This window comes from Talaromyces stipitatus, genomic scaffold (assembly GCF_000003125.1).
Source record: "Talaromyces stipitatus ATCC 10500 scf_1105507295549 genomic scaffold, whole genome shotgun sequence".
In the NCBI taxonomy this organism is placed as follows: domain Eukaryota; kingdom Fungi; phylum Ascomycota; class Eurotiomycetes; order Eurotiales; family Trichocomaceae; genus Talaromyces; species Talaromyces stipitatus.
This window is the reverse complement of record NW_002990117.1, coordinates 1,463,514-1,476,592: the sequence shown is the minus strand read 5'-3', so window position 1 is coordinate 1,476,592 and position 13,079 is coordinate 1,463,514. Positions and strand designations below refer to the sequence as shown.

At 46.5% G+C, this 13,079-nt stretch overlaps 5 protein-coding genes across 5 annotated transcripts; 3 read left to right on the top strand and 2 right to left on the bottom strand.

Moving 5' to 3' along the window:
• Positions 1 to 2,144: 2,144 nt before the first annotated feature.
• Positions 2,145 to 3,510, bottom strand: TSTA_014100 (NAD dependent epimerase/dehydratase, putative; the record flags this gene model as incomplete). The annotated part of the gene is made up of 3 exons (XM_002483502.1): positions 2,145 to 2,267; positions 2,401 to 2,952; positions 3,040 to 3,510. 3 exons carry the CDS (start codon positions 3,508 to 3,510, stop codon positions 2,184 to 2,186), a joined length of 1,107 nt encoding a protein of 368 aa, XP_002483547.1. The 3' UTR covers positions 2,145 to 2,183.
• A 382-nt stretch (positions 3,511 to 3,892) lies between these two features.
• Positions 3,893 to 6,372, bottom strand: TSTA_014090 (C6 transcription factor, putative; the record flags this gene model as incomplete). The annotated part of the gene is made up of 4 exons (XM_002483501.1): positions 3,893 to 4,044; positions 4,103 to 5,523; positions 5,580 to 5,784; positions 5,845 to 6,372. 4 exons carry the CDS (start codon positions 6,370 to 6,372, stop codon positions 3,979 to 3,981), a joined length of 2,220 nt encoding a protein of 739 aa, XP_002483546.1. The 3' UTR covers positions 3,893 to 3,978.
• Positions 6,373 to 6,585: 213 nt separating this feature from the next.
• On the top strand, positions 6,586 to 7,497 carry TSTA_014080 (uncharacterized protein). Its single transcript, XM_002483500.1, has 2 exons — positions 6,586 to 7,184; positions 7,244 to 7,497. The coding sequence occupies exons 1-2, from the start codon at positions 6,632 to 6,634 to the stop codon at positions 7,378 to 7,380; spliced, it is 690 nt and encodes a 229-aa protein (XP_002483545.1). The 5' UTR covers positions 6,586 to 6,631; the 3' UTR covers positions 7,381 to 7,497.
• A 155-nt stretch (positions 7,498 to 7,652) lies between these two features.
• TSTA_014070 (sugar transporter, putative) lies at positions 7,653 to 8,904 on the top strand (the record flags this gene model as incomplete). The annotated part of the gene is made up of 4 exons (XM_002483499.1): positions 7,653 to 7,904; positions 7,950 to 8,042; positions 8,102 to 8,222; positions 8,279 to 8,904. 4 exons carry the CDS (start codon positions 7,653 to 7,655, stop codon positions 8,902 to 8,904), a joined length of 1,092 nt encoding a protein of 363 aa, XP_002483544.1.
• A 2,238-nt stretch (positions 8,905 to 11,142) lies between these two features.
• On the top strand, positions 11,143 to 13,033 carry TSTA_014060 (siderophore iron transporter, putative; the record flags this gene model as incomplete). The annotated part of the gene is made up of 4 exons (XM_002483498.1): positions 11,143 to 11,247; positions 11,302 to 11,529; positions 11,592 to 11,716; positions 11,771 to 13,033. The coding sequence occupies 4 exons, from the start codon at positions 11,143 to 11,145 to the stop codon at positions 13,011 to 13,013; spliced, it is 1,701 nt and encodes a 566-aa protein (XP_002483543.1). The 3' UTR covers positions 13,014 to 13,033.
• Between the last annotated feature and the right edge of the window lie 46 nt (positions 13,034 to 13,079).

Below are 13,079 nucleotides of genomic sequence, written 5' to 3'. Positions count from 1 at the left end.
CACTAAAGCTTGAAGATTCGTGATTAGAAGCATACCAAAACTGATTGAGATTCTAGTTGGCCACAACTCATCTTAAATAAGTATCAATGGTTCACTTCATAGCGCTAGCTCTGTTTTGAATGATCTGTCCTCTCCAGGAGCATAGACCTGTATCAGTTACTAGCCGAATCCGATACTGATAATAATGGACAATGATCTCTTGTTCCCAACTCCTACTGGTGGCGAATTGAAGCAGTGGTCGTTGTTCCCTTCTAGGACTCGAGCGGGCCGCAACCCACATAGATACATAGGTAGGGCAGATATATCGATCATTCTTTGCTGTCCAACGCCTTTGCACCTTGATTTCCTCACCGCCATGCCGAGGCGAAGAGGGGTCTCGATGGCATGATAATGTATGATAGGGGCCAAGTGGAGTGTGAAGTCTACAAATTGACGGGTTGATGGCGGATCCTCTGATCCCGGAAGGCCGTTTCTTTCAGGGATGAACCCAGTTGTGAAAAGGATAATTCCGGGCTGTCTTTCCAGTTGGCGCTAGGCATTGCTTATGCTGATTGCTGGCAGACATGGTAGTACGTACTACGTACCAGCTTGTTTGGTGAGGGTTTTAATTGACACATGTAAGGTTTGTTAGAACGAATGTAGTCGGTCATGGCCTTGGGCAGCAATCCGGTATCGATGGAATGAGGTAGGACTGGTGTTACCTATGGTGTCAGTGGCAAACAGATGCCAACACTTCGGTTCATAAAATTGATATAGATAAGTGATGATTTGATTTTGAAATCATGGATGTCTTAATCGCCGTTTAATGAACATGGATATAGGGTTATTTGATCGCGTCCGTAAATAGAAAAAGCTGGCTCAACCCAGTTGTGATCTAGATATTATCGCAATTAGCTAGACTGATGGTTAGCAATTGACCAATAATTTAATGCAATTGACAGATCTTTACTACCTAGGAATTAGTATTCAGTACGTATTGACCATCCATCGATCCACCCAGTACCCTGTAGATGCTGTAGATGGCCCAGTACAGACTACTCTGGGGCATAGACAAACCACACGCCCAAATATCATGTTAGCCTCAGTCATCACATTCATAAGTCGCTATTGGTATTAAGATATAGAAGTGATCGGCGTTATTACGCGAGGAGAGAAAAAGCAGGATGGTATTTTGAACATTTACCCATACGTGGAATCGGGCATGAACCCAATAATCAATGTCGATGTATCGAAGCGAGTACTGTAGCACTTACATTTTGAGCTCTACAGTGGATTCTGGAGTACATTAGTGTAACGAGTGGTAGCCTTAATTAATATAACTTTTAGTTTAGACGTCGAATAGAACGTTGGAATAATCGACAATTGGGCATCAGGCATAAATGCGTGCAACGTGGTGTACCCAACCCCCAGTCCTTTCTATTCTAGCCTCTACACTAGGCTGATCTCCACCCCTCTCTAGATTGATCAAATATCACTTTACGATAGATGGCGGAATGCTCGGAGACTCTGTTTTTGCTTTGATCCTCGCTCTTATTCGATGATTTTGTTATGAAGAACGCGTCAGTGGCGAGTGAAGCCCCGTGCGGCCCAAACGAAAGCATGACCGCGCTTGCCCTAACATGCCGATTTGGGAAATATTCCATTGCCTTCCACTTTCTTGAAGGGGTAATAGGCGTTGAAAGTCAAAAGGGATAGCTTTGTACTTCGTACAAGCTTACGTCATTATTTATGTCTTGTATGCCTTTAACTAATTTATACTCTTGACTAATTTGCTGTAGGAGGATCGTTCTAATGAGAAGCACTAAGCTTGCCCTAATTTGTGCATTGACAGTTCGCAAGGCTCCTTATATACAAATAGGATAGTCGTTAGATACGTAGCATGTGTCGTAAAAGAACGATTTAACGTTTTGGATAGACAACAAGTCGCGAAAAACAGCCTGATATAGGTAGAATATTCGAATACAAATCGATAATACCGTCGTCCTTGCGTCAACCGCGGTTCGCATATGAGCATGTTGGGATTGGGCAATAGGCCTTCCTCGAGCTCATTTACCGGGGTCTGGCAGATACATCACTGAATGAAGACAGGATGAAACCAACAAGGAAACACATAGCCCCAAGAGTAATCACTACCTGAACGGCGTACTTCAGATGGGTGTTAAATATTGTTTGTTTTATTTTAGTCACCACCTCTTCGTGTTCATACTTTGGCCGATTCGAATGCCTGGTGCATCGGGTAGCTTGATGCCTATTCGACGAGCATAATCCTGGAAATACCGGCAAGAAAAATTATATCGTTAGAGATCTCCAATCCACATTCAAATAAGATTGCAAAACAAAGGAGTGAGCCGACGCAGCCGCCACAAATAATCTTTTTTAACTATTTTCTAAAGAACTCACCTCACAGCTAAGCCTTATACCCTCCTCAAGGCCGAACCTAGCTTCATAGCCAAGTATACGTCGCGCCTTTTCACCACTGGCATATCTCATATGACATGCATCATTAACACTGCCCCTGCTAAGCGTAGTAGGTGTACCGGTAAACCAAGTATAACACTCAGCCACCAACCCAGTCAACCACGCAAGCGACCTGGGGATATGCACAGTGAAAGGGGGGATATGCCCAAAATTTCTCCATATTGCCAGACAAAAATCACGAAAAGTCATGGGCTCATTGTTCTGAATGAAGAATGCCTCTCCAGCGGCAGTCTTCTCTGTCGAAACTAAGTTCTCAGCCGCCAGTACATGGGCATCGGCGATATTTTCGACCAGGGTAATGTCCCAATAGTTCAGGCCGTCGCCGACTACCCATGGAGTTTCTCCTTTGGCAATACATGCATGAATTGCTGGTAAAAGTTGATAGTCACCGGGGCCCGTCAGGACCGAAGGTCTAAGTGAACAGGTAGGCATCTCAGCGCAAGAGGCCTGTAAAACCAATGCTTCTGCGGCTGCCTAAGAAATGCAAAAACAGCAGTCAAACGGCATCCAACCATCAGCTCACCGGCTTAGTATATCTTTTATCAAGCAGGATATACACACCTTTGATTCGCCATAAATCAACGAACTCTGCGAAGTGGGCCACTCTTCAGTGACATTTCTGTATGATAGGCGCATGTCATCTATAAGCACGCAACAACTACTAGTAAAAACGAATGCCTTGACCCCCATTCTCTTCGAGACGTCGAGCATATTCCTTGTACCTTCAACATTGATCTTCCATACCGTACTCTGCATCCGCCGACCGAACCGCTCTGCTAGAACGGGTACAATGCCAGCAGAATGAATCACGATAGCAGACCGAGTTTTGCTTATAGCTTCCTCAACTTGTGTCTTGGAAGTAATATCCACTTTGATGAAGCTGGCCTGAGATGGTACTTGATGGATTGGGCCCGGAGGGTTTATGTCTATGATGGTGATTCTGCATTCCGGGTGTTTTTCTGCGATGGCCCTGGCGATTGCTGCACCGACGAAACCGCAGCCGCCTGTGATGAGGACGTCTGGAAGTGTCATGACTTTGCCCGCAGAGACAGATTGCACATATAGGAAAAGGAGACTGTTATTATTTCGCCAATAGAAAGATGAAGCTATCAGCATCCTGAGAGAAAAGTCGACGTTACACGCCGGAAAGGTTATCTGTATAGGGTATCAATTTTGCAATGATTGGTTCGGTATGACATGGGGTAGAATTGTATCAAAGAATAACCAATGACAAGCGTTTTATTCGTTCGGAACGACAGACAACGTCGTCGGGGATGGAAAATGATAAAGTTTATAGAGTTCTTTAGCTGTTTGAGTGTCGTTTTATAGTAATGAGATGCATCCATGGATTGTCAGTTTATTAGGGACAACAACCCTACCTAAGTAACCTCAATATATACACCAGCCCTATGTGTTAAGTTAGGTACTGTAGTTATAAGCTTACTATTTCTTACAAGTCAAGGCTGTATCTTAGTTTTCCGCTTGCTGAGGATGCTATCCTTACCACCTCGCGCTCGAAGGTTCTAGGAGGCTGAACAAATCTGGGAATACAATGCTAGAAGGATCCTATACGTTGTTACGTTAGCGTGCATTTACCGAGTCAAGCAAGCAAAGAGACACTTACCCAGTCATCAGTAGCAAAGAATGTGGAAAGGTCAGGCGTCTTGTCAGGATCACTCGCCATGTCACCCACAGGTTCCGGTAGACTTTGATCTGAAGACTGTCCACTAAGATAAGAATAGTACTCCCTCAGCGCCGTCATTATGTCCCCAAAAATGGTCTGCTGAATCGGTAAACCACAATCAATAGCACGAACCAAGGAGAGTAGCCCCACAAGAAAAATGACACGCTTGAGGGATACCCTTCCAGCGACAATGATCTGCTCTAGTTGATTTTTTATGCGGTCCAAGCACCGAATTAGCGGTGCTCGATTAGCCTTGTTCATTTCGCTCAGAGGATCAATTGCTGCCGTATGACGCGAACTCATCGATCGGAGCGAAGTATCCTCTTCAACTTGCATCACTAGTTCAAGGCCCAATACTGCAATGACATCCATACACAATGGCCCTTTGAACGTTCCAGAACCGACACAATTTAGTAGGCGTATGTAATTACCCATCTCTAGGGAAGGGTCTGGAGCATCCTCACAATGAGATGCAATAATTAGACAAGATTCAACGCACATCTTGCGCGCAACATAGTATCGAAGATTCTTACGAGCCTCGATCATGAATGGACGATAGAGAAAAAAGATATACCGATGCAGGTACATATCCAGCAGTTTGCGATGAAACTCCATTTGGCCACTGGCCGAGCTTTGTGGTGTGGAGGTATGCAATTGGAAAAATGCTGATATTTCGCGACATGCGGCACGCAGTTCCTGTCCTAGTTTCATAGCTCTGTCAAATGTAAGATTCTTGCGCAATGGATCATTCAGTAAGCGGGCAACTTCAAGTCTCATATTGATAGATTTTCTTAGCAATATCTGAATCGAGGAATCGGTGAATATATGTTCTCCTTTTGGTTGAACTTCCGTATTGCTCTCTGGAGAGATATCATGGTCGTTGATATTGCTTGGGCCCCTACTGTCGAATTCATCCAGCGAAAGAGGTAGCGGTACACCGGAATCCAACAATGCTTGAACACTCAATTCAATGATAGTAGCCCATAGACGATTCCTCGTCTCCACTTGAAAGGGCGTCAGCGAAGGAAAGAGCGAGGAATCCCGGTGTAATCCCATCATCAAGCCCATCTGTAACAGCGAAGCTGTTGATATCCACGTCGGAGTACTAGCAGGACCAGTCAATCGAGACAAAATCAGAAGACAACCGATTTGTAGCCCATCGTTGGTAAAATCTGCATGACTCGACGGTCCAACCAGCCACAACTGCCCTGCATGCACCCAGTTCTGCACCGTGCTCTGATAACAGGTCAAATCATCCTGGATCGAATAGAAAGCCGAACCGATAGCTAATACCAATGCTAACTTGATCTTGAAATGATCCGGAATTAGTTGTGGGTCTTCCCAGAAGATATATACTCCGTCTTAAAAGAGGGTACGTGTAATACGCGATATACAGGTTCGAGCGTTTTAAGATAACTTTGAACAAGCTCATCGCATACAGGCTTTTGGGGGAAAGTGCTAGATATATCGGTGGGCGGAAGAGCAGCTTCATTGAAAACCTGCTTTTTGAATGACCGCCTTAGGCTGATGCACTCCCTGAGAGTATTGAGCAGATCAGCTCTATCTTTGAATCGTTCTGCGAACGGCAGATCCGAGGCGATGAACTCTCCAAGGACTTGAAACTGTCTGAACATTAGCATAAACTGCCCAAGCCCAAAAGTAAGTAAAATTGCAGAATTCACCTGTTCTGCAGTTTGGAGCCAATTATTTGGCCCGAATATTTTGGTCTTGCTCCAAGCATTTCGCAGACGCGGTGTAGGAGCCTCGAGAGGTTGCTCCCGGGGCATGTGTGCCTCTACAGACAGCCCTACTGAACCCGAATTTTTCGCGGTATCTGTAGTTTTTAAGACTATTTCTTCCAACTGCCGAACTCGTCGTTGAAGATCCTCAATTAATCTATCGCCTTGCGCGGTTGCTCCGGGCTCAATGGCGACGACTGCAGCGTCTTCGCCCGTCCCATCATTGCTTGACAACGAGAAAGGCGTCCCTTGTCTAGCGACTGACTGAATATTCTGAACAACTGGCCTGGGCTCTTTTGACGTATTCCGCTTATCGTAGGAGCATGATAACGAGCTCCTGGATCGCAAGCAAGGAGCACATGGAAGCTTTCGGTCACAGCGAACTTTGCGCAGCCGACACTGGACACAAGACTGCGCTGTGCGATTCCGCTTATGTTTTATAGAGGATCCATCTTGTGTTGGAAGCTCCATCATGAGCTAAGTTTGATGCGATGAATCCATTGCTCTTAGTTGATGGACTTGAAACAATTGGTGTTGTGGATCGCGTCGGATGTTGATGTGGGGGCTATGACTAACCCTAACCCTAAATAGACTAATCTTTCAAGGCTTTTGTTTCACATGTCAATGTCATCATCTCCCGGTTGATGATTTTCCTGACCTCAATCTCTCGCCACATCAATTCTCACCTTCTTTTTTCACTTCAATAATACTACAAAGAGGACAATCAAACATGACAACGGCAGCAGTGTTCGGTTGTACAGGAGCAGTTGGCTCTCAAATCCTCGCCTCTCTTCTCAACGCCGATGGATTTTCGTCCATCAAGACTATATCGAGAAGACTCCCATCCGTGCAGTCCCCCAAACTACAAGCTATTGAAGAAGGCGATACCTCAAAATGGAGCGGAATGATTGCATCTTTGTCTCCCAAGCCGAAATTAGTGTTCAATGCAGTTGGTACCACCAAAGCGGCTGCTGGGGGAATTGAAAACCAGTGGAAAATCGATCATGATCTGTGCATAGAGAATGCTCGGGCGGCCAAGGAGGCTGGAGTTAAGACATATGTTTTTATCTCTAGTGCTGGTACTAGGGGCTTTCTAACGGGTTATGTGCCATATTCGAAGATGAAAGTTGGGGTGGAGGATGCTATCAAAGAGCTTGACTTTGAGCAAGCTATCATACTCCGGCCGGGTATGATCCTTGGTCGGGAGAAACCCAAAGCTCCCTTGTTTGAGAAAGTAGTGGAAAACCTTAACAGGATAGGACAAGGTATTCAAGATCGATTGGGTATGGTTATCAATCCCTCGAATATGGTTAGAAAACGTGATTACTGATCAAACATGTAGGCCAGGATCAAACCGTTATTGGTAGAGCAGCCGTGGCAGCCGCTCGTATTGCAGAGGAGGGCAAGGCTCCTTCAAGATACTGGGTAGTAGAAATGGGTGATATTATCAAGTTGGGAAGAGATGAGTGGAAGGAGTAAGCTGCTATTGCACATCCATGGATGTTACATACCTGTACCATATATAAGGACCTGAGCAGCGAAGGATACCTAAGTAGATGATAAATACTTTCAATTGACCATAAGCTAGACACCACGCAAAAAGCTGTGTGAATTTGCTCTTCCTATATATATAACTCTCACCCCAATGGCTTCACCTCGCGTACATTCAGTGACAACTCCTGGTTCATCTCTTTTCCTCTTCTCAAGAAGAATCAAATCACCAAGCTGAGTTAACTCTTTGCCAGAAAGCCATGGCTCCTTCTGCAGCGACTGGAGCCGATATTGACTCTGAGCTATTTGCAAATGTCAACAACAACACCCATCAACTGTGGTGGAAGGACCCCGGCCTCAGAAGGCTCAATATAGTTCTTCTATCCACCTTTCTTGGACCCATAGCCAACGGCTATGATATCTCGCTCATATCCGGGCTTAATGCTATTCCGCAATGGTTCGAGGACTTAAGTGGACTCGAAGACGCGAGCACGTCGGGACTCCTAATAGCGGTATACTCGTTTGGATGCGTCATCTCATTTTTCCCAGCTCCTTAGGTGGCTGACCGACTGGGCCGCCGATGGGGAATCATTATCGGAGGCATTAGCACAATTGCACCCGTCATAGGCCAGTCTTTCTGCAAGACAGCGGTGCAGTTCCTCGGTACTCGGCTTATTCTTGCACTGTTTTCGTTGCTTAACTCCACCAGGTCTATCATGCTCCTATTGAAGATCGCACATCCGCAGTCGCCGGAGTCCTCTTCAATACATTTTTCTTCGTTGGCTCCATCACGGATGCGTGGGCTTCTTTTGGAAGCCACTATCTCAACAGTGTATGGGCCTGGCGGACACCAGTCATTACGCAGCTCCTATGGACTAGCATCCAGCTCGTCTTCGTCATATTTATTCCGGAGTCTCCGCGCTGCCCATAAACAACAATCGGCCTGGAGAAGCGAGGAAGATCCCGGCGAGGTTTCACGCCAACGGCAATGAGACTGACGAGCTTGTTGTGATTGAATTCTCAGAGATCTGCGCTTCCACCGAAATCTCGCGAAACACAAAGGTCAGCTGGGCCTCATTGTTTGCCACCCCTGGTAATCGGAGGCGCGTCTCTGAAGATCTGCCTGGGCTGGGCCTGGGCCTCGCGACCCAGTGGGTCGGCAACAGCAATATAAGCTACTACTTCGTCCCTGTACTGGAAACAGTCGGGATCTCCGATCCAACCAAGCAACAGGGAGTCAACGGCGGTCTGCAGGTATATAGCTGGATACTTGCAATCTGTGGCGCTCCACTCGCTGAGCGTTGCGGACGTCGAAGACTCTTCCTGGTGTCCGCCTGCACCATGCTGTTATTTATGATTCTTGTCCTGGCATGGTCGGCCGTCTTCGCCAACACGGGGAACCCCGCGTCCGGCGCTGCAGTCATTGTATTCCTCTTCCTGTTTCTGGGTTGGATACGTTATAGGATTTACACCGATTCCAATCCTCTACGTCAACGAAATATGGCCCACTGAGCTGCGTGCCAAGGGGGCTTGCGTATACTGGTTTTTGCAGGCCCTGGCAGTTTGCTTTAATCAGTATGTGAATCTAATTGCGCTGCGTGAGATTCAGTGGGAATACTACTTTGTATATGTTGGTGTTTCAGCGGCGGTTATCTGTTTCGTTTTATTCTATGTTCCGGAGACAAAAGATCGTTCCTTGGAAGGGGTAACGGGTGTATTCGATGGCCGGTATGCAGAGACTGTTGCCATACCGGTAAACAATGCATCGAGAAAGGAGGCTGCTGAATGAGTCGTCTTATTGTAACTGGTAAGTCAGTCTAGGGCTAGCTAGGGATTTATACCAAATTACCAATCCTAGCCCTAATTAGCTTAGACTGTAGAATCCGTGAATACTAGAGCATGAGAAAGAGGATATAATTTCAGGTGTTAATTCTATCACTATTGGGTATATTAACGCTACATTCATGCGTAGCACATACATACCTATCTATAAACCCCTTCTTCCTAGGGATGACTCCGATAAGCTCCTATAGACATTGTAGGGAGAGTGCAATCAAACCTGGTACCACGCCAGGCATCGTGCACTGTGTAATTCCACAGAGACTGAAAGGTCCTCTTCAAGTTCTCTACGAATCTCTGGGGGCCCTAAAACCCATGGCAGAAAGTTAAATTTAGGCCTAACGTTAAATTTCTACGAATTAAATACTTCACTATACGGAGTAATGAGGGGTGGACCACTTTTCGTCCGTTCCAGGTTGACTTCCCCGGATGTATCGATGCGAGGCTTGCGAGCCGCGTAAAAGACGATTCAGTGCGACATGAGCTGATAAAGCGCTAGAGGTGGGTTAGATTAGAAGCTGAACATACGAGTTACATTCGTGACCTATTTTCCTCTAACCTAGCTCCGACGTAGGTTTTCATACGCCCTTCATCTGTGGAATTTGTTTCCGGCATGCAATAGTACATGGTTACCATGATGTGCCTCCCAATTTCTGAAACCACCGCTGAATCACCGACAGTGAGTCAATCGTCCCACGAGGCGCATTGTAACTGCGATAAGGATTTCATTCTACCTATTTATCTCCTCCAAGGGTTGCTTGCTGCCTCAGTTGAATCTGGCATATCCTGCCTGTCATTATACCTGTTACGGTCATGGTCTTCAGAGGCTTGTGAACGTAAAAATGACTTCTAGGCTGTAGTCAAAAAGGTTCACCTATCAGTTCCAATTTCAAGCTCGAGGCTTTCCGAGCTCTCTCCTATTGGTGCTGATACTGACTTGCATACGTACACTATTCGTCCGAGAAATATCATAGATTGCTATCATAATTGCTTTGAAGAGTCCACGGAACGTAGATATCCTCAATTGCCGGTTCAACTAAACATTACCGGGGTCCTTAATTGGGGTATGCGGTTCAGCAACACGTAGTCAAGACTCAAAACAGTCCTAGAAAGTCAAATTTCTAGGAAGTGATTACGGATGAGAGCTAATGTAGCTTGCCCTGTAAAGGGATCTGGGCTTCACGCCTGAGTTGCTATCGAGCTTGCTTCGTTTCTGATATGCCGCAGTTACTAGCTGTCATGTCCAATGCCATATTATGTTGGAACCAAAATCACGTGACTAACAAAATACAGAAGTCGAACTACGGAGCTGTTCGCAAATACCACAAAAATACCAAAATCCCTTGAAGGGCGCCCTTTTTGATGAAATGGTATTACGTTTAAGTTCCGACATATTAGGCATGGCACGTGGATTACAGGCCTAAAGAGACCCATGCCAAAGAGCCCACTAAATGGGGCTCTCTTTGTGGGATAGTGGTATTCAACAAAACGCGGGGTTAAGTTTGAATCCACATCGAGCGTTACTCGATGGACAGCAAAGAGCAATAGTCAGCCACCATAACTTTTCAGCAGCTAATACAGATATTGGCTTATCAGGCATGAATTGCAGTAAACATCGAAAGTTCGGGACTGTTTACGGGATATGGTTCGCTGAGGTGACGCAGGCGACAGTAGCTGGCAGTATAAGCAAGACTCATATGCCGCGGCATTCGAAGCTTGGAAGCCGTGACCAAATACCGTAAAACCAAAATCAAGCAGTCTCTGAAACTCTTCGAGCTTATTTGGTATACATGATGAATGCATTCATAATGCTCGAATATAAAATCTACCGAAGGCGTCCACTCTCCCCGCCAAATCTACGCAAGGAGTATGGATACAGTAAGAAAGCTTCCTACGACCATTCCACTCACAATGACCACGGAACCAAAGAGCGACTCTGTCGCTGAGCACATGGAGGTGCAAGAAATTCAGGAGCCTGACCCCAAGGTCTCAGCATCTACAATCATGGCCGTTTTTGTGAGCGGTGCCCCTGAATCTCGAGTGAAGCTCGTCCTGACCATTTAAACCAAGTTTATGGGAATGACATATGTCCCTGCAATCACGTGCGGCCTAGTCTTGTCGAGCTTTCTTCTTGCCCAGATCGGAGTTCAGCTCAACGATACCAAGAACGTTTCCTGGATTCCTACTGCATGGTCTGTTGCTTCGGCTGTCTCCTTCGCCATTGCTGGTGGCTTAAGCGATATCTTCGGGAGGCGCAACGTCTTGCTATCCGGACAAGTAATAGTTTTAGTCGGCTCGGTATGTTTTCTATAGACTAGCATTCGCTACCTGGGAGTCGTGCGATTACTGATATAACGTAGATCGTTGCTGGAACGGCGAAAACTGTTCTAACTATTGTAGCCGGGTCAACTATCATCGGCTTCGGAGCAGGAATCATCTTCGTGTCGTATCCTGGTATCTCAGAACTCCTGCCTAACAAGTATCGGTAAGGTCTCTTCTCATCGAGTATACAGGCAAAGGGTGAATCTAACTTGGCCAGTGGTATCGGCCTAGGATGGACCGAGTTCTGCATTGGTTTCCCGTGGATTGTTGCCGGTGTTCTCCTTGCAAACCAGCTCAACGAGCATGCCACGTGGCGGTGGATCTATTACATTGGTATTATCTACTCTGGTGTTGTCATTGTAGGAACGGCGGTCTTCTACTTTCCCCCTTCGCGGCCACAAGGGGACTACGAAAGGACACGCTGGCAAGAGTTCAAGGACCTAGACTTTATTGGGCTCCTTCTTTTTACTGCCGGCATCGTTCTCTTCCTCGTTGGATTCGCTTATCTCGGACAACCGACATACTCCAAGTCCCTCGTTGCGTCGACCACTGTTATAGGAGGCTTAGTACTCATTGGTGCTTTTGCTTATGACTTCACCATTCCCAAGAATCCTATCTTCCCCTTCCATTTGTTTTCCATGTTCCGTGAGTACACCGTCCACCTGGTGGTTTTGTTTATTGCCGGAATGATCTGGCAAACCGTCACGACATGGGCTCCGCAAGCCACCCTCTTTATTTTCACCCATGACCCAGTCCAGATTGGCTTAGTTCAGATGCCAAATAATTGGGCTGGTTTTGTGGGTGGCTGGGTATTCCCTTCGCTTGTCCACAAGATCAAAAATATCCGCTACCAGATAATTTTTGCCCTAGTTTTGCAGACTGTGTTCACGGCCCTATATGCTGTCGCCATTCCCAAGCACAAGTGGATGTGGGCCGTCTTCCAGCTCTTTGGCCAATGCTGCTTTACCTGGGTTACAACTTTAGCCTATGTATCTTCAAGCCTATGTGTGCCGCAGGAAGAATTGGGTGTATCAGCGGGCTTGATCGGAACCTTTCGGAGTGCCGGCGGGAGTGTTGGGAACACGATATTTTCGACAATCATTACCTCTGTCTTGAATAAAAGACTTGCTCCAAACATCATTAAAGCTGCCTTGGCTGCTGGATTCCCGGCGGATCAGCTGGAGAAGTTGGTCCCCGCCGCCATAGGAGCAGGTATGGGCGCCCCAAATACGTTTTCGAATATTCCGGCTGCAACAGCTGCAGTGATCGCGGCGACACAGGCAGCGTTTAAAGATGCGTATGCCCACGCCTTCAAGGTGGTCTTCTTAGCCACTATTCCCTTTGGAGTTGTTGCCATAGTCGCTGCTCTTTTTCTGAAAGATGCTAGTCACCTTTTGAACAATAAAGTTGCGGTACGACAGGAGAAGGAGGTTTTAGCTAGGAAGAGTGTCACAGTCTGATATGCAGCACTAGTCTCCGGCCTAGGCACCAGAAATAGGGCCGTTTGCATTGTTATTTATCGGGAC